The sequence below is a fragment of the Bubalus bubalis genome, chromosome 9 (genome assembly GCF_019923935.1).
Source record: "Bubalus bubalis isolate 160015118507 breed Murrah chromosome 9, NDDB_SH_1, whole genome shotgun sequence".
In the NCBI taxonomy this organism is placed as follows: domain Eukaryota; kingdom Metazoa; phylum Chordata; class Mammalia; order Artiodactyla; family Bovidae; genus Bubalus; species Bubalus bubalis.
This window is the reverse complement of record NC_059165.1, coordinates 91,481,684-91,509,162: the sequence shown is the minus strand read 5'-3', so window position 1 is coordinate 91,509,162 and position 27,479 is coordinate 91,481,684. Positions and strand designations below refer to the sequence as shown.

The 27,479-nt window shown below is 58.2% G+C and overlaps 1 protein-coding gene and 1 long non-coding RNA gene across 5 annotated transcripts; one reads left to right on the top strand and one right to left on the bottom strand.

Annotated features, from left to right (window-relative positions):
• The first annotated feature begins 9 nt into the window (after nt 1-9).
• Nucleotides 10-27,363, top strand: SH3GL1 (SH3 domain containing GRB2 like 1, endophilin A2). 4 transcript variants are annotated; one of them, XM_025293231.2, is made up of 11 exons: nt 10-281; nt 2,595-2,648; nt 22,025-22,093; nt 22,385-22,457; nt 23,253-23,396; nt 23,805-23,938; nt 24,048-24,206; nt 24,535-24,638; nt 25,271-25,395; nt 25,554-25,613; nt 25,945-27,363. In XM_025293231.2, the coding sequence occupies exons 1-11, from the start codon at nt 237-239 to the stop codon at nt 26,139-26,141; spliced, it is 1,164 nt and encodes a 387-aa protein (XP_025149016.1). In that variant the 5' UTR covers nt 10-236; the 3' UTR covers nt 26,142-27,363. The 4 variants fall into 4 exon arrangements, with proteins under 4 accessions (XP_025149016.1, XP_025149017.1, XP_006042567.1 ...); XM_025293232.2 differs by having other exon boundaries at nt 12-281; nt 25,557-25,613; XM_006042505.3 differs by lacking the exon at nt 2,595-2,648 and having other exon boundaries at nt 13-281.
• LOC112586961 lies at nt 13,166-14,728 on the bottom strand. The gene is made up of 4 exons (XR_003111489.2): nt 14,594-14,728; nt 14,370-14,489; nt 13,532-13,739; nt 13,166-13,430 (listed from the first exon to the last, which is right to left on the bottom strand). It is a non-coding gene; the product is annotated as an uncharacterized LOC112586961 (long non-coding RNA).
• Nucleotides 27,364-27,479: the final 116 nt, after the last annotated feature.

Genomic DNA, 27,479 nt, shown 5'->3' with positions numbered 1-27,479 from the left:
CGCGCGCGGGGGCCGGCACCGGAAGTGTGCGGTTGCCATGTAATATCCTGGCCGCGCGGGCTCGCGAGGGTCTGAGGCGGCGCCGGGGCGGGCGGAGCTGGCTTGAGGGCTGCGAAGGCGGTGCCGTAGGGGCCCGCTGAGGCGCGCTGGGGGTTGGTGGCGCCCGGAAACCTGTCGCTTGCGCGGTCCCTCCGGTTCGCTGGGTCCGAGCGGCAGGCCCGACGGCGGGAGACAGCATGTCGGTGGCGGGGCTGAAGAAGCAGTTCTACAAGGCGAGCCAGGTGAGCGGAGGCCGAGGCGGGGCGCGGTGGGGGTGGTGTGCGGCCCCGGGTTCAGAGCGCTCGGAGCGGGGCCAGAAGATGCCAGGCCTGGCCCTGACTCGGGAGGGAACCGGAGGTAGTGAGGGGGCGATCTTGGCACGCGTCCCTCGCAGGGTGGGTACAGCCTAGGAGGGACAGGGTCTGCGTGGTAGGGCGCCCAGGCTCTGTCCGCCATGTGGGCTCCAGTCTCCTCGAGGAGGGTGGGCAGACGGTGGAGAGGAGCAGAAATGCACCCAGAGGTTGTTCCCAGACGTGGATCCCTCGCCTCCTGTCGTTCCCTCTAAAAGATCAGGGAGGGAGCGGAGAGAGAGAAGAGGAAGAAGCCGTCCGGAGGCTGTCGACACAGAGAGCCCAGGGGCAGGGAATTTTGTGTCTAGAGCAATTCTTTTTTTCCCAAAGAAGACAAACAGCCTTCTCAGTGGGCCGGCTGCAGAATTGAAAGGGTTGAGTCAAAAGTCAGTTTCCCACTTCAGTTCCTCAGACATCCAGTCCCTCTCCCCAGAAACAAGACTGTCACCAGTTACCAAAGAGAAGTGTAAGCCTCTTCTTTAAAAAGCCCACGTAGTGGTAGCATGGTCTACATAGAACCATGTACTTGCTGGTTTTCAATAACTGTGTCTTGGAGATCATACTAGAGTCAGAATTCTCCACCTCGGGTCTTTCTCTGTCCTGGCAGCCATCCTGGGCACTGTGGGGCATTGAGCAGCACCCCTGGCCCTCTCCCAGTCTATTTAGGAGCTCCCCTAGTTGTGACAACCACCGATGTCTCCCCATGCTGCCAGATGACTTTAGGGGAACCCCCTCTTCCCCCCGTCCCCCCCACCCAGAACCACAGCAGTAGAGCCTACTGCTCAATTCTGTTGTTTTGTTTTGTTCTTTTGAGGAGATAAGATGTCACCTATTTCATCTTTCTCCTTTGCTTTTCCTCTACCTCCTCCTGGATCTTTTTAATGGGTACGTGATACTCCGTTCCATGAAATCTATCATATTTTTTTTAAAACTAGTTGTCTATTGATGGATGTTTAGATTGTTTCAAGTATGTTACAGTACTGTCATGAATAGCCAGTGAGTATCTCTGCTCACAGGTAGGATTGGCTTTACAGGTTAAGTTCCCAGAAGTGGAACGTGGAATCCAAGAATGTTTAAGTGTTCTACTTGTGATGGACAGAATAGGTGTTTTGGAAATTCCAGGCCCCATTGTTCACAAATCTGGTGAAAGCTGAGTGGATTCACTCTTCAGAAAACTAGGAAAATGCAAAATTCAGTTTACAGGCTCAGATCCAAAAAGTTCCCAGATTTCTCCATCCCTTAAGAATCTTAGGTTTGGAGTTTGTGTGGATAGACTCCAGGAAGGAACGCGCAATGGTCATAGGAATCCTTTAGGCAGTGCTGGCAAACGAGACTTTAACCCATAACTTGGAGAGGTCCAGTGGGAGGGAAAAGAAGTGTGTCCCCAGTGATACACAGCCGGGACCTTTGGCCCCTTGAGGGGGAAAGTAATGATCCTAGGCAGGGCTAAAGATATTTGGGGTCTGTCTCTCGACTCCAGGCTAAACACTGGAGGAAGAGAAACTTAATCTAGATGGATTCTAGGGTTGTTGCTGAGAGTACAGCTCTGTGCCCTAGCAGGATGGAATGAGTGACCTGGCCCAGCAAGCCTCTACCTCCCCCTCCGCCCCACCTTGCTGCACACTTGACCAGAGCATCTTGCAGTGCTGCTCACTATCTTGGACCCTGACGTAGCCCCTCCTGTAAGAACCATAGGTCTTGGAAGAACTCCTGGGCCACCTTGTTCCTTCCTGTGGACGGGTCTCTGGAAGCCCTCCCCTCTCCACCCTCAGGCACGAGGGCCCTTGCTGGTAGCCCATCCTGCCCCCAGAAAACCCACTGTGCTGGAGGAACTAGCTGGGCCTCTCAGGGTGTCCACCTGAGCCTTTCCTCTCAGGGAAGGAAGAATGGCCTACATTCAGACCTGAATGTAGCACTTGGGGGAGCGCTTAGAAACCTGGAAAGCTCAGTGCAGCATAAGCTGGTGGTTCGGATCAGTTTATTATCTCGACGTTCTGGGACCCAGTCCCAAAGAATCGCCGCCATGGCCACATTCTCCTCTGAGAGCCTGAGAGCTGCCGTCTTGGCCTTGTGACCAAGTCCGTGTTGAGTTGTGCTCTCAAGAGTCACCCTGGCTGTGTTCCATTTCCTCTGCAATAGTTTCCATAGACCTCCACTGTGGATCTGGACGTGTCCACCTCTGTGTATTTCTTGTCTTGATTTTAGAAACACCGCCTTCATCCTCTTTCTGTGTCCTCAGGATGGGATCGTCTGGGCCAGGTAACACTCCTGTTAAGTCTTAATATATATCAAGGGGTCACCAGGTGAGCAGGTTTTAAACCAGTTTCCGTGGATCTCAGTCAGTCTCAGTCTCACTTTATCTGGCCCAAGGGTCAGCATACTCCCCTTTCTACACCAAAGGATTGGGGGGCATTTGTCTTCCAGTAGGACAGTGGTTCTCAGCCAGGGCCAATTCTACCCTCTGGAGGACACTGGCAATGTCTGGAGGCATGTTTGGCTGTCAAAACTTGGAGGTTATTAATTGTATTACAGTGTACTGGGCCCCAGATGTCGGCAGTGCTGATGTTGGGAAATCCTGTTTTACAGTTTGAGAAAAGTGAGGATAATTTTACCCAAACCAAACAACAACAACAGAAATCCCTCCTGGGCATTCTTGTGGCAGCTGCCTGCTATTTCGAATTCTCTAAACAAGAGATAACCAGATATACGCAGATGGACACATGTAAAACTCAGCACCCGGACACCACATCTCCCCTGCCCAAGTCCTCAGGAGAACCCCAGAGTATCTATTGGCATCTGTCAAGCTTGCATTGGCACCTCTTCACTTAGGGAATCCCAGGGACAGGGAAGCCTGGTGGGCTGCCGTCTATGGGGTCGTACAGAGTCGGACACGACTGAAGCGACTTAGCAGCAGCAGCCCTTCCCTCTCCCCTCTCCTATCCTTGCAGCACCCCAGGGACATTTGGCAGCATCAGAGGCTTTGTCAGGCCTTGGGGAGCAGACGCTAGTGGCACTGAATAGGTAGCGGCCAGGAATGGTTGCTAAACACCCTGTAACACATAGAACAGCCTTCTATACCACCAAGAGTTATCTTGTCCGAATGACAGAAGCACCGACGTTGAGAAGCCCCGCTCTAAAACAGGTTCTTGATTTCAAAGGCTTGTAACAGCATCGTCTCTAAATTGAGAAAGGTGGACATGTGACAGAGAGCCAGGAGTAGAGAAGCTTGGTTTCCGGCAGGTCTCCCTCATCGATGACATCGGTGACAAACCAGCTTCCAGTAGCTGGCATGAGACTGGCCAGTTCCGCGCCAGTTCCTCTCTGGTGAAAGCTTTCAGGTCTTAAACAAAATCAATTTGAGCTTGAGTGGGAAGTTAGTGAGTTTTTACTTCTGGTCACACTGACAGGTTGAACTGGAGAACGTTGAGGAATCCATAGCGTAAAGCAGAAAAAGAAGTAGGCGTCTGTCCCTGGCCCATGGTTGTGGTCCTTCCCACCTCCCCATGTAATAATGCCAGTCAGTACCGTCTGGTCTTTATGCACGTCTAAACTGGGGGGAGATGCCTTTATGAGTCTTTCTGGGGAATAGAGGTGGGTCGAGGAACCCACTAGCGAGCTCCAGTCTCAGAAACTCACTTGTCATTGTGGTGTGTGTGGGTGACATTAATTTCCCCCGAAGCTGCTAATGGTTTCCTGGTCATTCTTGTGGCTGCACTGTGTGGAGATCTGAGAGTGTAACTAGGGGTCGATCTGGCAGCTGTCTGGAATGCTGGCCTGATTTCTTTTTTTTTCTTTGCCTGAAAGGAGGGAGAGAGTTTGAACTAAAAGATTGGTTCCATCCAAGCTAGGAGGGGAACTCATGACCGCCGTATCCCATAACTTTGAAGTTTGTTCGATTCTTTCTACGCCCCGCGTTGGTGTCTAGGAGGAAAGATTGAGCTTCCTGGGAGAGGTGTGGGGGTGGGGGAAGGACTAGGGGACCCAGACCCCAACTTGTAGGAGTAGGCAGTATTTGGGGAAACGTCAGGGGTCTCCCAGATACTGCCTGCTCCAGCCTACTTTTTAAACTTCATTTTGTGGAATCACACTCTTGAATTCCCAGCAAAGTACTTGGCCTGCTGAGTAACAGATGTGGGTGATCTTAGGACACAAAAATCTGGAACTTATAACCCCTTAAGTGTCAGCACGAATCACAGTATGGAGCCTGGGAGCGACAAGTGTCAGGCAAGGCCTGGGGGTGGGGGTGGGAGTGGGAGTGGTCTCTGGCTCAGGACCTTGAGCCTAGCAGCTGCAGGCACTCACCCCCGGAAAACCTTCTGCCTTGGGGCAGCAGACATGGGAAGGGCTTTTGGCTGTGGCCTTGTCCACGTGCAGCAGAAACTGGGTTAAGTCCACTCTTACAGGAAACCATTCTGCTGACTCATCCGTAGGAAGACCCTTGACCTCGCAGTGTCCCTGTAGGACCCCGGGCGGAGATGATCCCATCCTGCCTCACAAGTTAGCTGGGTGCAGTGACCAGCCCTATGTCATAGGCTGGGCTGTGGAGCTTCAGAAGCAATCCAAAACTGCCCTTCCCCGAAGGAAGCAGGGGCCTCTCATCTCCACCACTTCCCAGGCCTGGCTGTAAAACCAGGTTAACCTGACCTCCTGGGCAGGACCCACTGTTCACCATCAGGGAGGCGCCCCAGAGTCAGGCAGCATCCTGCAGCTCTTCGTTATTAACATGCCAGGACCAGGGGCTCATCATGTTTTGAGTCCACTGCTCGTAACTGCTGTGTATGGAGCCTGAAGCTCGCTGTGACTCAGAATCCTGGGTGTAGTAAAGGCAGTTTATCACAGAACTCAGTGGGAGCTGATCGCCCTGCCTATTTTGAGGCCAGGCTGTAGGATACTTAATTATACTCTGTGTGCCACTTAATAACAGCCTGTGAGGTGAGAGGTTTCTTAGTATCACCCTGCTCAGCTTCAGGAATTGGAGGCTATCACAGTTTTGAGACCCCAGAACTGTCGCAGACTTAGCAACTGAACCCAGGAAACAGTGCCATCCACCCACCTGTCCCCCCAGCGTCCCTCCAGAGCCAGCCTCCTTCGGGGCCCTGAGTGCTCCGCCTGCCCTTCCAGTGCCCCTCTGTGCAGCTCTCTGTGTCTCTCCTCAGAGGACAAACTGATGGGCTGCGACTGGGCCCTTTGGGCCCGCCATTTGCTTCTGGCCTGCATGTCCCGTGGCCTTTGACCCTGGGTCGGGGGCCACAGTTAGTGCTGCCCTGGCCCCTATCTCCGCCCTCTCCTCTTTGTTGCCAATATCTTGAGACTGACCCAATCTAGGGAAAGTTAGTTCTTCATTTGGGGCGCGCAGCCAGCTTCCTCCATAGGGTTTCAGAGGCGTCAGGCCATTGGCCGGGGGGAGTGGGGGAGGAAAGCCCAACTGTTTTGTTTCTGGTTTCCGAGGTCGGGGGAGGGGCAGGGGGAGGTTTCTGAGGTTTAAGGAGGGTTTGATGCTGGAGCCTCCCAGCCACGGGAGGGTTTGGGAGCTCGCAGGCCTGTGGAGGCATCTTTACCTGCCAGCCCTGCCCAAACCCTTCCCCAGGGAAACGTTAGGGGTGATTTTTCTGGACTTTTTCCCAAGCCGTCCCTGGAAAGCCGGATGGAGGAATGTGTCAGACTAGCAGCAGCTGCTTGCTCTCTGCTCTTTGTCCCCCTCCCTTCTCATCTCCCTCTTCCTCCTTCCCCTCCCCTTCTTCTCTCCCCCCACAGCCCCTCTTCTCTCCCTGCCCCCCTTCCCAGGGCTGAATTTACAGCCACTTCTCCCGAGAGCGCTGCACTTTGGGTACATTCTGCTCATTTCCTGTTGAGCAGTCCCCCAGGCTCCACGAGCCCAGGCTCCCAGAGGATGGCCTCGTCTTCCTTTTCCACTCAGCTCCTAGAAAAACCTGCTGACTGGGCCCGAGAGGGGGGTCACGCGGAGACTCCCAACCACAGCAGGAAAACAGACGTGCGATTTCCTCCAAAGGACCTGACTCAGCATCAATCGCTGCCTCCCTGGGAAGAGCTGCTGCCGGCAGCTCAGACTTCCACACCTGTGTATTACAGTCGTCCAGAGGCGCTGTGCCCTGTCCCGGGTGTGAGACAGCCCGCCGAGGGGCCATTGAGGAACTCAATGAATATCAGGTGGGCCAAGGGACATTTGCCTCAAGTTGTGGGTTGTGAGAGTGCAGAAGTGGGATGTCCATCTGGGCATGAGAGAGAAGGCAGAGCTGGGGCCTGCTGAGGGGAGCATCCCTGGTGACCTGGGGTGCCATGTCAGCTCCTTCCCCACCCTCCTGCGAGCATGGACAGCGCACTCCAGTCCAGCAGGTCTGCTTGGCCTTGTAGCTTCCGTCCTTCCCCACCCTTGTCCAGCTCTCCTGTCCACTTCCTGTTTGCCCTCAGACCCTGCGTGTCTTCCTTCATCCTTGCCGCCTCTTGGGTCCACTCTCCGGAAGTACTTTTCCTCCCTCCCAGCCTCTGGCCCAGTGGTCTCTTGCCCCCGTTCTGCACACCGAGCACATCCTCACACCCAGTACGCATTCCTCTCATTGGGCGTGAGCTCCTGAGGGCGGGGCGGGGGCTGCCTGGTGGCTGGAGACAGGGCCAGGTCCCCACAGGTCATGGCTCACTGACCAAGTTGTCAGGAATGGTGGACACCTCCCCCAGAGCAGGCGTGGGGCAGTCCGGTGCCATGATGGTACCTGTGTGAGGCAGGGTGGCCAGCAAGGCCTCAAGTCAGGAACAGGTCCGACTGGTTTAAAAATAAGTCATCAGAGCTCAGAGGTTGTCCCCTTTGCTTGGAATTTGCTTTGAGGGCTCCAGGCCCAGAGGAACCTGCACTTGACTTTGTCACAGGGAGTCTCTGTTGTTCCGACCCCACAGCCAGATCCAAACTTAACGGGAGGTGCCCAGCTTCCTGGAGAAAGGAGATCCCCGGGCCCAACCACTCTGGCCTCAGAAGCCTGCTCTCTAGGCTCCTGGACCTCTGAGCTCTTGGACTTGACCTGGCCCTATGTGCAGCCCCTGTGGCTTCCACCCTTGGCCACCTTCTGCCTCTTCTCCTGTTTCCTCCAACAGGCAGCCAGCTTTCTCCCTGTCCTCTGCTTGGCCCTGTTGGTACCCTCTGTGGACTTGCTACCCTGCCTCTGGGCCTTCTCCTTCCTGGACCTGAGTTCCCTCCCTGGCGCCCCTCACCCCTCCAGATCTTCATCCCCAGTCTCAACACACCCAGCCGCCCTCTAGATGGTGGTCCCAGGCCGGCTGGCTGGTACAGGCAATGCAACGGGCTCCTAGGCCCAGTGCACCTGCGGCCCAGCCCTGACCTTCCCTGCCCTTGCCCCAAGGACCTGGGAGCCTGCTGTATCTATCTCCTGGATCTGAGCCTGCAGTAAATACTGTGCACCAGCCTCTTAGCTGGGGCCTGAATTAGTTCATTAATTTGACCTTCAAATAGACTCATTTTTTAAGTTTGTTTTTAAAAGGGATCTTGATGTTATTTCTTGTAATAAATCATAGTAACAGGATCACCATATACAGCAGAAACAAAGCAATGTAATCAATTCTTCCTGGATTCCTGACCTCTGAAGCTGGGGTCTGCTCTCTCTTGTGAAAAGAATTGTGAAACCACAAGTTCCCCACTGGGACTTTGCCTGGCGTCCAGTGGTTAAGCCTGTGCTTCCACTGCAGGGGCAGGGGTTCGATCCCTAGTGGGGGAACTGAGATCCCACATGGCATGTGGCACAGCCAAAAAAAAAAAAAGCCTAAAAATAATTTATTTTTAAAAACAAGTGTCCACCAGGAAGTTTCTCCTAGCCAGAACAAAGGGTACTGGAAGGGGGTCATGGCAGGACTAGCTTTCTCACTTGACCCTTGCGTTCTCTCTCCTCTTGGCACCCCTCTGCTGCCCCTTACAGTCTTCACGTGGAACCAGGAACTCCTGCAGGCTTGAGTTAAGTCTCAGAAGAGAGAGTTCTGGGGTGAGGGTGGATTTCCCGAGCATCTGGGGAGGAGGAGGCCTGACAGTCTGTGTCCCTGTTCAGACTGTGTGCTTGGTCCCCCGACACCACGCTGGCCAGCACAGCTCAAGCCAGTCCCACCTTCTCTGAAGCAGGAGCAGTTGACTGATGGTTTCTCTCTGGTCATTTTGGATCTCGGCCCCAGGAGTTAGTGGAGACTTAGGGAAGGAAACCGGGAACTCTCTCACTTTCAGGCACCACTCCTTCCCCGTCTCCTACCACCTGCCACCCCAGCAGGTGTCCATCACCTTGATGGCCTCAGGTCGTCAGAGCCTTAATTGTCTGAAGTCCAGAGGGCAGCCCTGGCCTGTCAAGGCCACCCTTTGTCCAGAAGAGGCCAGCCGAGGGAATGGGGTCAAGGATTTCCGTGTCCCCTACCCCTAACTGCTGGCCTAAATCTCCTCTCCTGGGGCATTTCCTCCAAGCTAGGGAAGTCTTCCTGTCCCGCAAGGTCAGCATCTCGGCCTCGAGGAGCCTTGGAGCAGCTGCAGCTCCCCACCCATTGCCCTTGCTACAGCTTGGTGTGGGTGATGCCCCAGAGACTTCTCTGAGGTTCCTCCTTCTCCCCCAGCCTTGATGCATTTACTTCACACCTCTCTGGGTTCCCCATCACCATGCCTTTCCCACCAGTGGCCTCAGCGGTGGCCAAGTGCTCTGTCCGCTTCACCCCAGGGCACCTTGTGCCCTTGGCCTTGCCCGGTGGTAGGTGGGAGGCACTGTGGGTTTGGGAGGCCTCCATGGGAAGTTGTGGAGACGGGGTATGTCGGGGACCCAGGACGCAAGGATGCTGTTCCAGGGGACTAGGGTGGAGGGCCTTCTGCCTGGTCTGAGTCCAGGAGGCCGCTCGGCTCCCAGCCACGCCTAGAGGGGAGCTGACTGCTGTCCAGGCAGTGTGTGCTCAGCTACTCTCCCCCACGCTAGGTAGCGCTAGTGCACCATAGAGGGCGCGTCCCTTTCCAGGCACTTGAGTTGGTGCTAAACCGTCTTGGATGTCGAGCGAGAGGTAAAGAGTGACCCGCTGATAGCCAGGCACCCAGGAGAGCTGAGTAAACACACGCAGCATAGTTAAGTGTCGGAGGCCCCTCCCTGATACGTCACCATACATGAACCCACAGCTGAAAAGTCTACAGCTTTGTTTTGCAAGTTCACACCGCCTGAACACAGTGTCCCAGGGCAGCTTTTTCGTTCTGCTTTTTCCGTTCACACTGCTGGCGCCCTTTGTCCACCCGAAGCCTGTGACTCAGGTTCACTTCCACAGCTCCCTGTGGTCTTTTATGTGTTGATCACAACATGTCCCTCCCCGGCAGCGGGCACTGAGGCCACTGCCCCGTTCCTGCTCTCAGCGTGGCAGTGAGCCGTCATGTGGGTGTGCCCCAGGTGAGGTCCGAGAGTTCCTCTAGACTCCTGCTGCATTTTTGTTTGTTTGTTTGTTTGCTTTTATCTATTTATTTAACTGCAAGCGGTCTTAGTTGTGGCATGCAGAATCTTTAGTTGCCGCAGGTGGGATCTAGTTCCCTGACCAGGGATCAAACCTGGGTTCCCTGCATTAGGAGCACGGAGTCTTAGCCACTGGACCACCAGGCAAGTCCTAGACTACTGCCCTTTTAACATGACCATGTAGATTTTAAGCAGGCCCAACCTGGAAAAAAAACCACCACCTCTTCAGTTGGCATGACACAGAGTCAGGGCGGGAGGGTGCCCCAGACACGCACGGCGGCTTAGCAACTGAACTAGGGCAAATGTGACTCAGGGTCCTGTGACACACATGCCCAGTACGGAGAAGCCAGGAGTGACTCACGAGGAGACGACCCAGGCCTTGGCCTTGAACATGGACACGGGGAGGAAAAGGGAGAGCAGCATGCAGGTTTCCCTGGGAGGCCCTGGGCACTGGGGCCTCCGGGTCACGGCTGCTCTGCGGTGGTCCAGGAGCCCAGACGCTGCCTATCTGTGGGCTCAGCCCTGCCAGGGGAGCAGAGGCTGTCTAGGTGTGAAGGGGAAGGGAGGAGGCCCTGGCCCCTAGACGGTCGTCATCAGGTGAAGAGGGATTGGAATATTCTTCCTGCTCCTAGCTCAGGAAGTGGCGACACCAGACACGTGTCTCAAGGTGATAACAGAGAAGGAAGATCTGGGGACCAGGGCAGGGAAGCTTTTCTCCTGCGAAAAACAATAAAGGCATTGCCCAGCCATCTTGGCAAATGTGGCAAGACACCCCAGCTTAGCGGGGCACGGTCTCCTACACGCAGAGTGTAAGCATGGCTTCTTGGGGTGTGTACTGGCATCATCTTGAAAGACAGGCCGACTCTTGATGTGCCATGATGGGGTGGGTGGGACATCCTGGGAGTCAGGGCAGAAAGCCCCCAGGGTGTTGAGGGTCGGCCAGCAGAAGCAGGAGGAGGTGGGGCGCCCCACACGCTGGCAGGAGCCATGCTGGGCTTGCTGCCCATCCTCCTCCCTCAAACCCTGTTCTTTGCTTCCAAGTAGAGCTCTAGAATGTGTGTCACGGCCACCCGTCAGCAGCACACGGGGTACTGTGAGCCCTCTGGAGTCTGGGCTGTGGTCTCTGGGGGCTTTGGGTAAACAGGGACAGCTGGGACCTCAGCCTGCTGGCGACACAGTTCACGCAGTGTTCACACGTGTCCTGGTGTATGCAGAGGGCCTTCACTCCAGAGACACGGGCATCTTCACATCCCCCAGTAGCTCTGCATGTCCTGCCTTTGAACCGTGCCTGTGCGGGGACCCGCCTCCAGCCCCCTGCCCTCCTGGCCTTATTCTTTCCCTGGGCTTTGCATCCCGTGGGGAACAGCAGACTTGTCTTTGCAGAGCAGCTTGTGGTTCTTGAAGCGTGCTCCTAGCCAGACCCCACAGTGCGTCGTCATCAGCTCCCCATTTTGCAGTTGAGGAAACTGAGGCTCAGAGGCGTTGACGTTCTTAAGACACAAGGCTGTCTGCCATTCACACCCCTGCTGCTCCCTGTGTCTCAGCCCTGCCCTGGGAGCTCACGGGCACACCCTTGTTTTGACTTGTTACTGACACACCTGATTGGGGGTGTTCTCCCCAGAGGTCCTGAGGGCGGGGGTCTGTTATCTCAGCAAATACTGATCTCCCATCGCTTGCTGGGCACTACTCGCCCTGTCAACAGCGGGCAGCTTGTGGGAAGTTAGCTGGACAGGGCGTGGGTAGGTGGGGAGGGAAGGCTATCCCAGGTGCTATTGGCTGGAATAAAGGTGACAGAGGAGATGGGCCCTGAGAACCACTGGGCAGATAGTAACATCAGGGAGTGTGTGGGCCAGTCCTGCTGTGCCTCCTGAGAAGGGGGAGCTCCCTCCCCCAGAGCTGCCACCACAGGGGATGGTGGCCAGGGGACAGGAGCAGCAGAATCTGGGGCCCACCTGGCCCTGGCAGCCCCTCTTGGTCTCCTCATCTTGTGCCAAGATTTCTTCCTTCCTGCTCCAGGTTTTCAGGACTGTCTTTGCAGGTCAGAAGGGAAGGTACCTCTGGACAAATAGGGTGGGGGACAGAGGGAGGAGCAGCCATGCAGGGTGACAGGGCGCTGGCATCTGACTCGTGGCCCAGGAGGGACTGGTCACCCCCCTGGCTTGCCATGTGCTGTCCTGGGATTGTGACCCACCCAGCCAGTTTCTTCTGGTAGCCACACCTGAAGAAACTGGTCTCAGTGGCCCTGAGTCACCTGCTGTCACTGCCCAGCTAGTGTGCCAGATAAGAGTGTGTGCCTCAGCACCCACTCGGAGCTTCTGTCCTCCCCTTGAGCCTACCCTCCACGATCCGCGAACCCGGGTGTGTGGCCTCTCCGGCTGCAGCCTGACCAGTCTGGGGGCTGTTTACCTTTGGCCTTCAGGCCTGTTTGCCTGTCAGCCTGCCTTTTTCATGTCCTGTCCTCCCAAACTGCAGGCGCACCCCTTTCACGGGGGCTTCTGTCGATAGGAGACCATCCCACTTTGGGACCAGAGTACCCTGGATACAAGTCAGCCTGGGCCCAGCATTTTGTTTTATTTTTGTCGTGCTGGGTCTTTGCTGCTTCCCCGGCCTTCTCTAGCTGGGGTGAGGGGGCTGCGCTCTCGTTGTGTTGCACAGGCTGCTTCTTGTGGTGGCTTCTCTTGCGGAGCGCAGGCTCTATGGTACTCAGGCTTCAGTAGCTGCAGCTCCCAGGCTCTAGAGCACAGGCTCAGTAGTTGTGGCGCACGGGTTTAGTTGCTCTGTGGCGTGTGGGATCTTCCTGGACCAGGGATCGAACCCATTTCTCCTGCATTGGCAGGTGGATTCTTTACCACTGAGCCACCAAGGAGTCCCCAGCCTGGGCCCATCTTGCTCAGACTTTTTTCCTTTGCACACTTTCCCTTTGCTCTTTGGTGAGGGGGCCAGCTGTGGACAGACCTCAACTGGAGAGTGGGGATGTAGACAGGCAGCCTCCACAGGCAGAGTTCAGCCTAACTTGAACTTCCCATAAGCAACACAAAGGAAAGTGGGGGGTACAGGGGTTAGGGATGCTGTCATCTGGTCATCTCCCAGGTCCTCAGCCCTCGGTGCTTAGCCGTGTGGAGTGGTGCCATGAGGTCAGACCTGTGTGAGGTCCTTCCTTCCTCCCACGGGCACTAAGTATCTAGGAGGCACTTCTAGTCTTGGACACGGTTCCGAGCACAGATGGTACAGAAGTGCCCGGGTCACTCACTCGGAGCCCAAGGGGCTTGAGAGAATGAGAGTGATGGGTGGGTCAGGGACAGCCCCTCTGAGGAGGGAACTCTAAGGGGGACCAGATGGACAGGACCCAGCAGCGGTGGGAAGGTTTGGAGCAGAAGGAACAGCACAGCAGAGACTCTGACGCAGGGTGAGTGTGCACCTTTGTGGAATAGAGCCTGGTCCAGTATGGGGTTGGCCTTCAGCGAGGAGGTGTCAGGACTGGTAATGGGAGAGGGTAGCCAGTGGTCAGGTTCCTCCTACCTGGGTCCTTCGGAGGTGGGTGATGGAGAATCAGGAGGGCTTCCTGGAAGAGGTAGCTTTACATTAGTTAGGCCTTTCAGAATGGAGGTGGTTAGAGACGGGGAGACAGCATTCCAGGAGGCAGGGGCTCTGGGCTTTCATCACCTTAGCTTGTCGTCATTGGGGTGCACGTGGCCCCTCCTCGAGACATGTGCTCTGGTGTCTACAGCCTCTTTTGTGGTCGGCTATGGCGATGGCATCGGATGCAGGGTTTGCTCCAGTGCCTTCAGAGGCCGAACAGCTGTGCGTGCGCCTCACAGGATTTCCAAGCCCTGTTTCCTCTCTTTCCTGAAGGGTTACTCCTGCATCAGCTCTGCCATTGACAAAAAGATGAGTTTGTGAAACACCTTGTTTACTCAAACACGCTGGACAGAAGTTTGCTGTGTGCCTGGACACCACCCCCTGGTGGGTCTGCAGGCAGCAGCTCCCCCACGGCGCACCCCGGCTCGGGCAGCAGGGCAGGGCAGGTGTGGCCTCGCCAGCAGGACTCGGGGGATTTATGACCTCATTTGTTTGTGGGTTGGGTGTTGCTTTTTATAAGTTTTCATCTGAAATTGATTTTCCCGCTTGTGTGACACACAGCCCTCCTTCCTCATCCCTGAGATGAGAAATGAAAATGCACAAGGCCAATTTACACCTGGGCTTTTCAGCACTGGCAAGAGTTCCAGGTGGAATTCATTCCTGAGAGATGAGTCTTGATCGCGGGCAGTTGTGGGGTAAAAACCCTCGGCACAGCCTGGGGTGCCAACTTGGGTCAGGCCCACCTCTCCCCTTCTCCCAAGCAGTCAGAATCCTGAGCCCCTACCCCGCTGTGCTCCCCAGATATCTCAGCCCGGCCCTGTGGCTTTGGCCCGTCACCTCCCCCAATAGCATTTGGGGAAGGGTCGCTCAGTGAGGGTGGGGGCAGGCCCATCTGATCCTCCCCATGTAGGTGGCATCATACCCTGGTCAGGGGTCTGCGTGTGACTGGTGTCCCCGCTCCATGAACAGCTCACAGTCCAATGTGCCTTTGGTATTCCTAGAGAGCTCTGTAACGTCCCTGGGGCTGTGGGCTGAGGCCACCCTGGAGTGGTGGGTGCAGTGTGAGAGACTGGAGTTCCAGGAGGTGTGGGGCAGAGCCACTAGGTCCCCCAACACAGGCCTCCTGCCTCCGGACAGTGCACTCACCGCGGGCCGGGTGTCATCCTGGTTGGCCATCCCCAGCGTGTTTCCCATCAGTGTCCAGGAACAGCTGTGGTCCTCTTGACCGCCTGCTCCCGGGGCGGGGATATGGCCTCGTACTCACCAGGATGCTTCCCCAGCCAGGTGGGAGCGGTGGGGATTATAGTTGGATCTTGCGTCCCCGTCACCCTGACATCCCAGCCAGTCTCTGAAGTGAGGAAACAACATCAGGGAGACGCAGGACAGCCTCCAGAGCAAGGTGACCCAGTCACCCCTGCTGTCTGGCTTCGTCTCTCTCTCACACACACACACACACACACACACACACGTGCGCATATACTGCACTGCCTGGCCCTGGGCAAGGTATGTCACCTCCTGGATTGTCAGTCTTTCCATTTATTAATTTGAGGTGGAGATGACTCCCCGGCAGCTGCACCCGGGCCAGTGAGTGCTGGAGGTCTCCGTGGCTCCACCCCTTCCTCTGGGGTCCTCAAGGTTGACCGAAGGGCCAGCTACACTGCAGGTCCCAGTAACTAGGCATCTCTGTTGTGTTTTGTGGACACATTAGAAGATGCACACCTATTGTGGCCCACCTCCCCTCCAGCACTCCTGCCTCCCCCCCCACCCCAAAACAAGCCAGAAGTGCTTCACCTGGAAGCCGCCCCACAGCCGTCCCAGTGCCCAAGGGGGCTGCTTCCTCCCTGATTCCGCCGAATGCACTGGGAGCTGGTTAATCACAAGTGGGAGCAGGAATGGTTCTTGTCCAGTGCTTCTGCTTTCTTGTGGAGGAACTTGGTGCCTTAACAGCAATCCCAGGACCAACCATCACTAGAGTCAGTGCTCAGGGGGGTGGGTGTGGGGAGTGGTCCCCAGAGGAGGCGGGACTAGGCGCTGTGGAGCCCTGACCCCAGGCCTCCGCCCCTCCACAGAGCACTCAGAGGACACTCGGGCCTGTGGCTTTGGGCCAGTAGGCTGTGAGGGGAAAGCCTGCCAGCCAGTTGGGGTCACAACCACCTGCATCCTCCCAGCCTTGGGAGCTGCCGTGGGCAGGAAGCCCGGCCAGGCCGAGGTGGGGGGCCCTGTGAGGCTGAGTCCCTGGGAGGAGTGAGGAGAGGCTGAGCCAAGGCAGAACAGGCCTGAGTCAGGCGGGAGGAGAGGGTTCCGGGGTCCACAGGGGCCTTGTGACAGGTAAAGCCAGTCTGAGGCCCCGTGGAGACAGTGTTGTGATCACTATGGGGGCTCTAGGGACTTGGTCGTCAGCCTGGGGGTGGAGGAGCAGCTCTGGGTGTCTGCCATGACAGGGGTGAGAGGGCTGTGGGTGCTGGGCCACCCAAAGCCTGCAACAGCAGAGGTCAGACTGCACTCTGTTCTGTCTTGGGACCTCGTCCACCAGCTCATCACAGCCTGGACAGTCCCTGAGCAGCTGTCCCCTCCCATCACTGCTGCCACCTCTGGTTCATTCTTTCCAACCACTGGTTCCTGCTTTGCTCCTGGTGCCCTGCCACGTCAAGATCAGACTCTGAATTAAGCCAGACATGACTTTGAGGGGGTTTTTCTCATGTAACGGTCTCCCCCCTCATCTCAGCAGCATGTGCCAGGCAGGGGAGCAGCCGCTGGGACTCACATGGCATTCAGCTCCCTACCCACCAAGCCAGTCCTGAGAGGAGAGTCTGTGCAGGGAGGCAGGAGGGAGCACCACAGGGCAGAGAAGCCAGGGGGCTTCAGACTGCGGGAAGCTAGGTCTGACCAAGGCCACCAGGCCAGGCTCGTCTCCACAGCAACAGCCCACCGCCGCCTGGGGGACCTGCTGCAAGCTTGTCCCTGCAGTCTTGGGGACCCCAGGGGTGCTGCTCCTGAGCCTGCATCTCAGTGCCAGCCCCAGGCCTGAGGTGCCACCCCCTCTGCTGAGAGAACAGCTCAAGCTCCACATACACCCCGACATGCTGTGTGGAACTGTGTCTGGGGATCTTTATCTGCCCCCTGGGGCCAGATCCAGTGGTCATGGTACTCAATGGAGGGTTTTCTCTACTCCTGTTCACAGAGCTGCTGTCACAAACTGTTTAGCTTTGATCCCTAGGGGGAGAGGAAGTGCATGCTCAGAGGCTTGACTTTAATTCCCGGTCTGCTGAAGGAATTTGTGACTTGACAGGACACCCCCCTCTGTGGGGCTTCACAGAGGGGTGTGACTTACGCTGTGTCAGCTCACAAGTATGCACTTGAGGCCCGGGACAGAGGGGCTCTCCTGCTGCCAGCGCGCTCAGGCTTCTGCTGCCTGTCTCGTGGGCTGAGGTGTTGATCACTGCCCTCCCACGTGAAGCCTTGTGTGGGTGTGAATGGTGTTTCTGTGGTCCTCACTTCAGTGGCACCCCTGCTTTGCCCTTTGGGGCGGGGCCGCAGCCCCACACCTCGTGGCTTCTACTCTCAGAGCCACGTGGGAGCCAGGCTGCCTGGAATCCAAGCTCCGCCCCTGCTGGCAGGCATTTCATACTCATGGGGGCCCAGACTCTCGAGATCATCCCGACCCAGAGCCACTGGAGGTTTGCAGGCAGGGACCGACAGGAGGCTTTGGGGCAGTGTTGCATGGTACGTCACCTCCTTAGAAGTACCCTCAGCTCATCTCCGTAAGAAAGGCATCAGTTACCTGAGCTCACCGTCTGAGTCCCTGCCAGCACCCCCTAGTCAGGGGCCCAGGGCCCAAGCAGAAAGAAGACTCAAGAAGGCCAGCGGCTTTGTGTGTCGACTGGGCAGCAGGCCATCCTGGCTTTGTCCGCCTCGTGGGCTCTCCAAGTCACGAGACAGAGGCTGTCAAGGAAACTAGAAGGGGCTGTTCTGAGGTGTTTGGCTAGCGGCTCCCAGATGTTAGGAGGCCGGCAGGGAGGGGACCGCAGTCAGAAGGGATGTGGAGGCGATCGTGTCCATCCCCATGTTCCTCCCATCCCGTCCCCGTGCTGGCCTCCCCGTTCAGGCATCTCTCGGCCCTGCCGAGGATCATTGGGCTGGCCATCTCTGAGTGCGGGGTACCCTGTGCTGTGAGCTCCAGCCCAGACCGCACTGGGAGCTGCGACTTACCCGGCCTCCCCTGCCTTCTCTCCCTCACCAGAGGGGCGTTCCTCAAAGCCAGCACAGTCTCTGCCAGGGTGGTGGGCTCCTCCCTGTGGTGGTCGCAGGCTGGAGCTAGGAGTGCTCATGCCTGAGAGTCTTGGGTCCTGGTGCCCCAGCTACAGGGCATTCCCTGGCACAGACCCAGGGGATGGCCGGGGTGGGGCAGGGGCCTGGATCCCAAGGCCCTTTCACCCTCATCTCCTGTCCCATGCCTTTTGTTCCAGCTCTCCGGCCAGGGCCTGAAAGTGGCTGCCCCAGGCCCCTAGCCTGGCACTGGGCTTGGCTCTCCCTGTGAGGAGGGACAGAGAAGTGGGGGCTTCTCCAGCAGTCACTGGCAGCCAGGGAGAAGCTAGCTGGGCGGAGGGCAGGAGGGAGGCCGGGATAGGACGGGGACCTCTGCTGTTAACTCGAGAGGTGGTGGCCCTCCAGGCCAGCACATTGGCTTATGAGGCATGAAAATGCCGAGCAGAACGTGCGGAGCATCCATCCTGGACCACAGGCCCTGAGCAAGCCCTGCTTCTCTCCCCGCCTCCCACTCCTCTGGGCCAGCCTCCTCCCGCTGCTTTTTTTAAACTCTTAATTCATCAAAGCGGATCGGCTACCCGGGTCACCGAGCCTGCAGATAGATCAGCCGTTTATTTTCCATGTTGTATTGATCAGGATTCCCTGCCAAGATGATTCAACTAAAAGGCCTCCCCTTGGCGTGTCCCACTCGGCAGGATCTGAGCTTCTGCCATCGGTCCCCAAGCCCCGCTTCCGGGACAGAAGGTTCTCCTGCCTTCTTGTTCTCCACTCAGCTCCTGGAGCAATTGCTCTGTCCGCTCTTGGCACATGGCATCCTGTGTTTTTGGGTTTTTCCAATGTGTGTTCTCTGTTTCTCTCCTGCGTGTCAGATTCCTAGCTCCTCTCCAAATGTGGCCAAAGGCCTAGAATGCTGAAGAACACCTCTGTCTTTTGAGAGAAGAGCTCCCTTCTCCGATTGGTCTTTAGTATCAGTGCCCATGGGGCCACTCTCGTGGGTGGAGGTTGTGCAGGTGCTCAGCAGCAAGGACCCACCTCTCTTCCACGCTCACTCCCCAGGTGCCCAGGACTACTGTCCTCAGAGCACACGCTCTGCTGCTCCTCACCGTGGGAGCCTGAACTGGGCTAACTCATGAGCGTGTCATCTAAATCCCACCATTCAGGTCCACATGCCAGCTGAACCCGGGCCGTCCTGGCAGAGCAGCCCAAGTGAGAAACAGAGAAAACCTCAGAGAAACAGGTTTGGGGTCCTTCCACCCGCTCAGTGGTAGTAACCTTTCCACAGCTCCAGGTGCCCCTCAGTTCACACCACAGCTGTGGCCCCCAACACGCCCTGGAGGTACCTGCAGCCTGAATTGAAGGCAGGGCACTCTCTTCCCAGAGGATATTGGACCCGTAATACAGGCTGGGCTTCCCTGGTGGCTCAGACAGTAAAGAATCCTCCTGCCAATGCAGGAGACGTGGGTTCCATCCCTGGGTTGGGAAGATCCCCAGAAGGAAATGGCAACCCACTCCAGTATTCTTCCTTGAAGAATCCCATGGGTAGAGGAGCCTGGAGGGCTATAGGCCATGGGGTCACAGAGAGTTGGACACGACTGAGCAACATCAACAAATAAGGTCAGACCAAACACGTGTTGGGGATTGGCTTGCTCAGTTTCCCCAGAGAGGTAGCACTGGAGGAACCGGCTACAGAGGGAGCCCCCGTGGGGTCAGAGGCGTGCGTGCCTGGGTGGGTGTGCAGAGGCCAGCAGGGCCCCCATAGAGCCGTTGTCACGGGCAGGACAGACTCAGGGCCTGTGCTCACGGAGCCACAGGGCTGCCCTCCCTCGGCAGTCACGCCTGTTGGTTGGCCTCAGAACCACTCATGAATCTTTTTACCAGGCCACTGCCCAGCCTCCTCCCTGTTCTAACAGAAAAGACCCTGTTCTGGACCTTCATGGAACACATGGTCCCTGAGCGCCTCCCAGGGCAGAAGTGAATCCAGGCTGCAGTCCGAGAGGCCTGTCTGACAGGCAGCAGCAAGTTCATCTCCAAAGTCTGCTGCCAGGCCTGGCCCCATGACTCCCCTGGGAGGCACAGGTGTGGGTGTCATGGTGGCAGCCAGTGTGGGCCCACTGCCAGTCGCTCAGGCTCCCACCTGGCTGCACAGGCCCAGGAGGCCATGGTTTCCACACCACTGCCATCACGGCCCTGCAGGAGAGTGGGTAGCAGTCACCCACCTGCTTAGCTGTCCCCTGCCCTGGGTGGTGCCACAGCTGTGCAGGCCTCAGCTAGTGGGGTGAGTCCCTCTGCACCATGAGATGATGGATGGGGTGGGGGCTCAGTGGACGCAGACAGGAGATTGGACGCAGACAGGAGATTGGGCACAGCCCGTTGCCTGCCTGGCCCATCTCCCACAGGCTGGGGACGTTGGCAGGTTGTGGGGAGTGGGATGCCGAAGCTGTGGGTGAAAGTGTTAACCTCCGTGGTGGCGCTGCTGCCCTTGTTGCCTCTCAGAGGGTGTGTGCAGGGTCCCTGAGCAGGACTGAGCATCAGAGTCCTGCCTCCCACCCAGATGGGCACGCGCTGCCCGCAGCCTCACCAGGCAGCACCCCTGCCCCTCCTCTGGAGAGCTGTCCTCGCCTCCTCAGGGACCCTGCCCTCAGTGCCCCTCCCTTCCCTGATGCTCTCGCTGCGGGTGGCCTGTGGCGTGCCCATTCCCTCTCTTCCCTCTGGCCTTGGTTCATCCTCTCACCCATTTGCATCAGTTCCAGACTGTGAGCCTTGGAGAGAAGGGGCTTGAGGCCAGTCAGCCCAAGGGGCTGGAGCTTAGCGCTCCCTCGTGTGGGCTGGGGGGACAAAGAGACCGGTGGGGATCCAGGTGTTCCCAGCGGGGCCTCCAGGGGCCAGAACAGGGAGGGCCCACGTGGTAACTGTAGGGGGCTCCCAGAGGGACACTCCCAGGGGGCCTGGAAGAGGCCATGGGGTCTGCCCGTGCCCTACCCCCTCAGAGGAAGGACGTGGTCCCCGCAGGCGCCCAGGCCCCCTGCACCAAGCAGGCCCTCGGCCCGGAAGGTGTGGTTTCGAGCCCTGGCGCTTCAGTGGCCTCCTGGTTCACCAGAAGTGTCTGGGCCCACGTCAGACATCTCACTCATTTCCCTCTGGCAACCACTGAATTTGAGAACGTCCTGTTTTGCCATTATCAAAAGAAGTGAAACTGTCCCATGAAACAAAATGGGACGCCCCAGAAACACCTATAGGAGAGAGACAGGGCTTCCCTTATAAAGTCAGAGTCAGGTGCACAGCCCCTGCCTGTCTGAGGAGGTCCCTGAGCCAAGCCTCCCTCCTGCCTGTGCCCCATGCCCTCCTGGACTCCAGGGTGCAGCTGCCATGAGAACCCTGACTGGCCAGGGTGTGTAGCTACCCGAGCAATGCCCCCAGACCCTGGGTAGGTAGGGCAGGGATAAAGGCCTACAGGATGGGCCTGCCCTGCAGCTCTGCCTCCTCCTGGAGACAAGATGCTCAGGGGAAATACTGGGGCATTATTAAGTCCCTCCCCAGCACACACTTGCACACAGTAGCCCCGTGAGTGCACAGCCGTCAGCCCATTTTACAGAGGCAAGAACCTCAATAGCCCGAGACCACACAGGCCGAAGGCAGTGGGCCAGTCATTGAACAGTGCTGGCTCCTGCCCTCAGGAGCCCCTGGAGCTGTCCCAAGGGGTGGGCAGCCTGCTGCCAGCCATTAGGAAATTGTGTGCATGTGTGTGTGCCCATACCAGAAGTGACTTCCGGCCCCCGTGACAGTTGGCACATGCAGGACAGGTCTTCCCTTCCGCTTGGTGCTCGTCATTTGGCCTCGGGACCTGCTCATTACTGGCCCCGGGGGGTAGGTGGGGGCAGGGGAGATGCAGAGCAGTGGTCTGCAATATTCCTTCCCTGAGTGGCAGTTCAGTGGGAGAGGGAGGTCACATTTCCGTGAGCCTTGGCCCCTCACCTGGAACTGAACTACAGCACCACTGTCCAGACATGGGCACCACAGCCTATAAGGGGGACCCAGACAGTCTGCACAACCCTGCGGGGGTGGGGGACACTCTCAGACTGTGGAGCCGCCAGCACAGCCTGACCACGTGGGCGTGACCAGAGAGGGTCCCCCCAGGACAAACTCCAGACCCTGGGTTTGCAGGAGTGTGGGGGTTTGGAGCAAGGACCTCTTTTAGATCCCTTCCCTGTCATTGGCCACCATGTCCAGCATCCCTGGGAAGCCATCATGGCCATTCTGAGCCCTCACTTTCCTCCTCCTTGGCTCACACTCTTCACTCCTTTTGTCCCCCAGCTGGTCAGTGAGAAGGTCGGAGGGGCGGAAGGGACCAAGCTTGACGATGACTTCAAAGAGATGGAGAAGGTAATGGGAGAACGCACCTGTCCGATGGCTGGCCCTGAGCACTCGGGTCCGCAAGGCTCATGGGGAAGGTCTGGGTGGGTTGCAGGCCTCCCCCAGCTCTGGGCAGGTAGCGGTGGGGACACAGCACAACCACCAGCAAGGAGGGAGAGAGACCCTGAAGCAGCAGGGGGTTCCCACGTGGATGCTGAGGCAGGCAGGGAACTCGACAGCTTGAGGGCTGTCCAGGGGCTCCTGGTTTGGCCTCAGGCACCCTCATGGTTTTGAAACTCCACACATGGACTCTCCTTACAGAAGGTGGATGTCACCAGCAAGGCTGTGACAGAAGTGTTGGCCAGAACCATTGAGTACCTGCAGCCCAACCCAGGTAGGGGCACCTATCAGCTGTGAGTGGTCTGCACCCCAACTCCTCAGGTCTCTGGCAGTCAGGAGTCCTCTGGTTACTGGAGCATGAAGAAGAAAGGCATGGGCCCAAAGAACTGAAACACCCAGGGGTGGGTGGTTTCAGGCATGGCTGGATCCAGGCATTCAAAGGGTGTCCTCAGGGTCTCGAGTTTCCTGCTGCTTTGTCTGTCAGCTCCCATTTCTCGTGATCCTAGCCTTAAATTACCCTTACAGCTAGTGGTCCCAGCAGAAAAGAGCATGTTTTTCTTCCAGTCAACTCGCTGGACTAGTGTGAATTGGCTGGGCGTACCTGCCTCTGGAGCATGCAGTGGGGTCTTGGGACCAAGAGGGAGGCAGGGACTGCTGGGTTCTGTGGTGAAAGGTGAATGGGGGCCGGACAGGCAGCACCAGCAGCCGCCTCCACCTGAGGCCTGTGCCAGGATGGGCTGGAGCTGCTGGGGGTGCAAGCACGCCTGTCCTCCCACCCCAACCCCTGGAAAAGGTCTGTGTTGGGGTGCCTGTACCTGTCCACACCTAGACCTGTCTACCCTGCTTCTCTGGGGGTCTTGAGGAGCACATCCCCCTTCTCCCCCACCCCTCAGCTCTTGCCCACTGTCAGTGCTCCCAGGAGAGAAGTCTGGGAGGTTCTGGTTCCCTGGGCTGGGGGAGCACTTATGAAATGAATGGGCAGAGAGGGGCAGCCGATGGTGCTGGCCAAGCACAGGCCTGGCGGCTCCTCAAGACCACACCCATGCCCACCTGACCTGTCCTCTCCTAGCCTCTCGGGCCAAGCTGACGATGCTCAACACGGTATCCAAGATCCGAGGGCAGGTGAAGAACCCTGGCTACCCGCAGTCAGAGGGCCTGCTGGGCGAGTGCATGATCCGCCATGGGAAGGAGCTGGGTGGCGAGTCCAACTTCGGTGAGGCCGAGGTGGGGGGGCCTGGATGGGGTGGGGGGTGCTGGGTGGAGGGGGCCTGAGAACACGGGGCAGTCTCTGGAGCTTCTCCAGGGCTGGCTGGCTCCGTGGAGGAGAGTAGTCGAGGCTTCTTTGGAAGCTCCCTCTGTCTCCCATGAGCACTGTCTACAGCGTCATGGCCACGGGAAAGCTGCATCCCCCCACAGCTGACCTAGGCCAGACCTGGGTGCCTTCAGAGAGCTTGAAGGGTGGCTCATGAACACCAGCCCCTGTGGCTCCGGGTCAAATTCCAGGGTCCCTTGTTCTCAGTTCTGGCATCCAGGTTCTTGGCTGTGGGGGTGACATGTGTCTTCATCATGCAGGCCAAGGCTGCCTGTGACAGCTTCCTCCCCCACTCCATGCTCTCCCCAGGCGACGCCCTGCTGGATGCCGGGGAGTCCATGAAGCGCCTGGCTGAGGTGAAGGACTCCCTGGACATTGAGGTCAAGCAGAACTTCATCGACCCTCTGCAGAACCTGTGTGACAAGGACCTGAAGGAAATCCAGGTATGCCCCCACCCAGCCCCGCCTGGGCCAGATTCCCAGTGGGAGGTGCTGTGGGGTGGCCCTCCCTGAGGCCCCGGGCACGAGACCTGACCCCCATCCTGGCCTGCAGCACCACCTGAAGAAGCTGGAGGGCCGCCGCCTGGACTTCGACTACAAGAAGAAGCGGCAGGGCAAGATCCCCGACGAGGAGCTACGCCAGGCCATGGAGAAGTTTGAGGAGTCCAAGGAGGTGGCGGAGACCAGTATGCACCACCTCCTGGAGACTGATGTGCGTATGCGGGCTGTGCACCCTCCTCATGGACCCTGGGGGAGCCCCAAAAATGAGCTCAGCGGTGGTGCCAGCTTCCCAGGGCCAGTGAGTGGGGTTGCCTGTTCAGGATGTGAAGGAAACAAAGTGGATACAAGAGGACCCAAGGAGGTGACTGGCCGCCTGAGGCTTCGGGGTCCCCTCACCCTCCTCCAGCTGCAGCTCAAGGGTCAGGCAGACAGGCAGGGATGGGCCCATGTCCAGAACAAGCTGTGAAGGCTCCCTGCAGGAAGCAGCTGGAGATGGGGGTCAGGAGGGCTGTACTGCAACCCTGGCTGGTCCCTTACAGATCGAGCAGGTGAGCCAGCTCTCTGCCCTGGTGGACGCCCAGCTGGACTACCACCGGCAGGCAGTGCAGATTCTAGATGAGTTGGCCGACAAGCTCAAGCGAAGGTGAGTCTGGCCCCTGGCTTCTCCCTGTGAACAGTGGCCCACTCTGCCGACTAGGAGGCCCAATGGCCTGAGGCTGGGGCCACCTGGGCCAGCCCTTTAGGGCCTGGGGGATGACCTGCCCCTGGGGAACCCCACCCTGCTGTGAGCAGCAGGAGGGGGCGGTTACCTCCTTTTTAGAAAGAACCCCCAGGCTGCAGGGGGTGGGGGTTCCAAGAGACAGCAAGACCTCATCACACTCCCACTGGTCCCAGAGGAGAGGCTTGGGATATCCTTTGGGGAGAGGGTTTGCTCGACTGTCCCTGGAAGGCCATTCTCCTCCTTCCCTGTCTCCCAGGGCACTCGGCCCTGAGGGCCATCTCACAGTCAGGAGGTGCCCAGGACCTTGAGAAGGGAAATCCTGGTGGGGGTGGTTCCCTGATGCGGAGAGGGTGTCTGTGGGGCAGCAGCACCTGGGCAGCCATCACCAAGGAGGCTTCTGGGTGCAGTGGGGCGCAGCCTGTAGGCAGCCTTGGAGGCACACCAGGGGACCCCCACCAGTGTTTCCGTGCATGGTAACCCCTCACACAGCCCCCCACATGCACCCTGAGTCCCAGGGTGGCAGCTGACCTTGACATGCACTCCCTCCCCTCCAGGATGCGGGAAGCCTCCTCACGCCCCAAACGGGAGTATAAGCCCAAGCCACGGGAGCTCCTGGACCTCGGAGAGCCTGAGCAGTCCAACGGGGGCTTCCCTTGTGCCGCGGCCCCCAAGATCACAGGTAAGGAGGAAGAGGCTTCTGCTCTGCCCAGGACCCTTTGGGGGTAGCCCCCAGCCACAGGGCCAGTCCCCTGTGAGAGAGCCCCCCCTACCCAACCCTGGGATGGGCACCAGGCCCCACCCTAGCATCTTCGGCCCACTTTGTGCTTCGTTTGCAAGCAGCTTCATCATCTTTCCGATCTTCTGACAAGCCCATTCGGACCCCCAGCAGGAGCATGCGTGAGTGTCCCACATGGGCACAGGCCCTGCCCTGGGCTCCCACCTGGGGTTTAGGGTCCTTCTCCCCCGCCTCCCCTCCCCGCCTCCAGTAGAACTGGAGCTGGCCCTCACTGCTCCAAGTGGTGCCCCAAGCGCTATTGTTTGTGTTCACTGACACCCTGATGCCATGAGGCATCACCAGCTCCTCCCAGAGTCTTTGTCCCCTCGTCACCTACTCTGGGCAGCCGTGGGAAGTGGTGGGCAGGACCAGGCAGCTGGGCAGGAGGGGAGGCGGCATCACCCTGCGTACTGCCTGGGGCATGTGACAGCCTGGACCACCCCCCAACCCCAGCACCCCTGGACCAGCCGAGCTGCAAGGCCCTATACGACTTCGAGCCTGAGAACGATGGGGAGCTGGGCTTCCATGAGGGCGACATCATCACGCTGACCAACCAGATCGATGAGAACTGGTACGAGGGCATGCTGGACGGCCAGTCAGGCTTCTTCCCCCTCAGCTACGTGGAGGTGCTGGTGCCGCTGCCCCAGTGACCACCCCTCCGTCCAGATCTCTGCATTCCACATGGCCAGGGCAGTGCTCGTGGCTGGCGGGGTGGCCCGCTTCCTGCCGGTCCAGGGGCAGCAGCGTCCCGTTTACACTAGCACTCACCGCCAAGGGGCCCCCTTCCCCACTCCGCGTGGCCATCTTGGGGCAGTGCTCCCCATCCTGCTGCTCTAGACTCTGCCCCCAGCCCACCCGCTCGCCCCAGGAGGCTCACACTAAGGTGCTCTTAGAAACACTAACTCCTACCCAGGGATGGGTGACTCCAGGTGGACCTCCTTCTCTCCCCCCACCTCTTTCTCACACACACAGATTCAAACACACATTCTTTCCCACCTCCATCCACACACATACATGCACACTCACGTCCTCTCATGTCTTCATCCAACATTGACCCACATGTACACATGTCCTCTCCCACCTCCATCCCTCACAGCCCAGAGACTTGCCCTTAAAAGGATGGGACTGAACATTGGTGTGATGGGGTGGTCTAGGCAAGACCCCCTGGCTGAGACTCACCACCCTGCTTTTAAATACCCCCCTCCAGGGTCCCCTGGGCCCATGAATGCCTACAGATGCCACCTCCCTGGAAGGGCCTTGCCCCTTCCCTCTGGCTGGGGACTCACAAAGAGACGAGGCTGGGGGTCTCAGAGGCCAGGGCCCCCAAGGACAGGCCATCTCCCTCCTGCAGGGCACTGAATCCCACCCACTCATGCCCACCGCCCCATCTCCAGCCAAGCACAGGGAGCATCTCTCTCTGGCACAAGCTGCCATGACCAGCAAACACATACAGTGGGTGTACACATAGACACACATGGGACCATGGGAGCCCAGCCTCCACTATGTGGAAGGTCAAGCACAAAGGCTTTGACAAGTGAATGTTCCTGAGCCCTGGTGCTGGGACCCCTGGGGAGTCCCAGGCAACTCCCTGTCCCAAGCTAGCCACCACACCCTCTCTGGACAGTGGCTCAGGCATCTCCTCCACACCAAGGCAGGCAGCTGCCCAGGCCAGCAGGGGACCCTGGGCCTGGCTCACATTCCTCTCCTCTGGTGACTGATAAAGCCCCCAAGGACACCAGGCCCCCTTTCTCGTCCTGAGGCCTCCTGGTTAACCAGCATCTGGAGGAGGCACAGATGTCATAGCCTGGGGCACATCCAAATGTAATCCTGATGTTTTTTTAAAAAAAGTATTAAATGTCTCTTTCTACAGTCTCTGGCCTGGTGGTGGTGCAGGGCAAGCCCTCCTAAGGGGTCTCCAGCCAGAGCAGGGCCTGCATGGGCACCAGCCTGCAGCAAGGGGGAGGGGCGGGGGTGGCTGTCACTTGCCT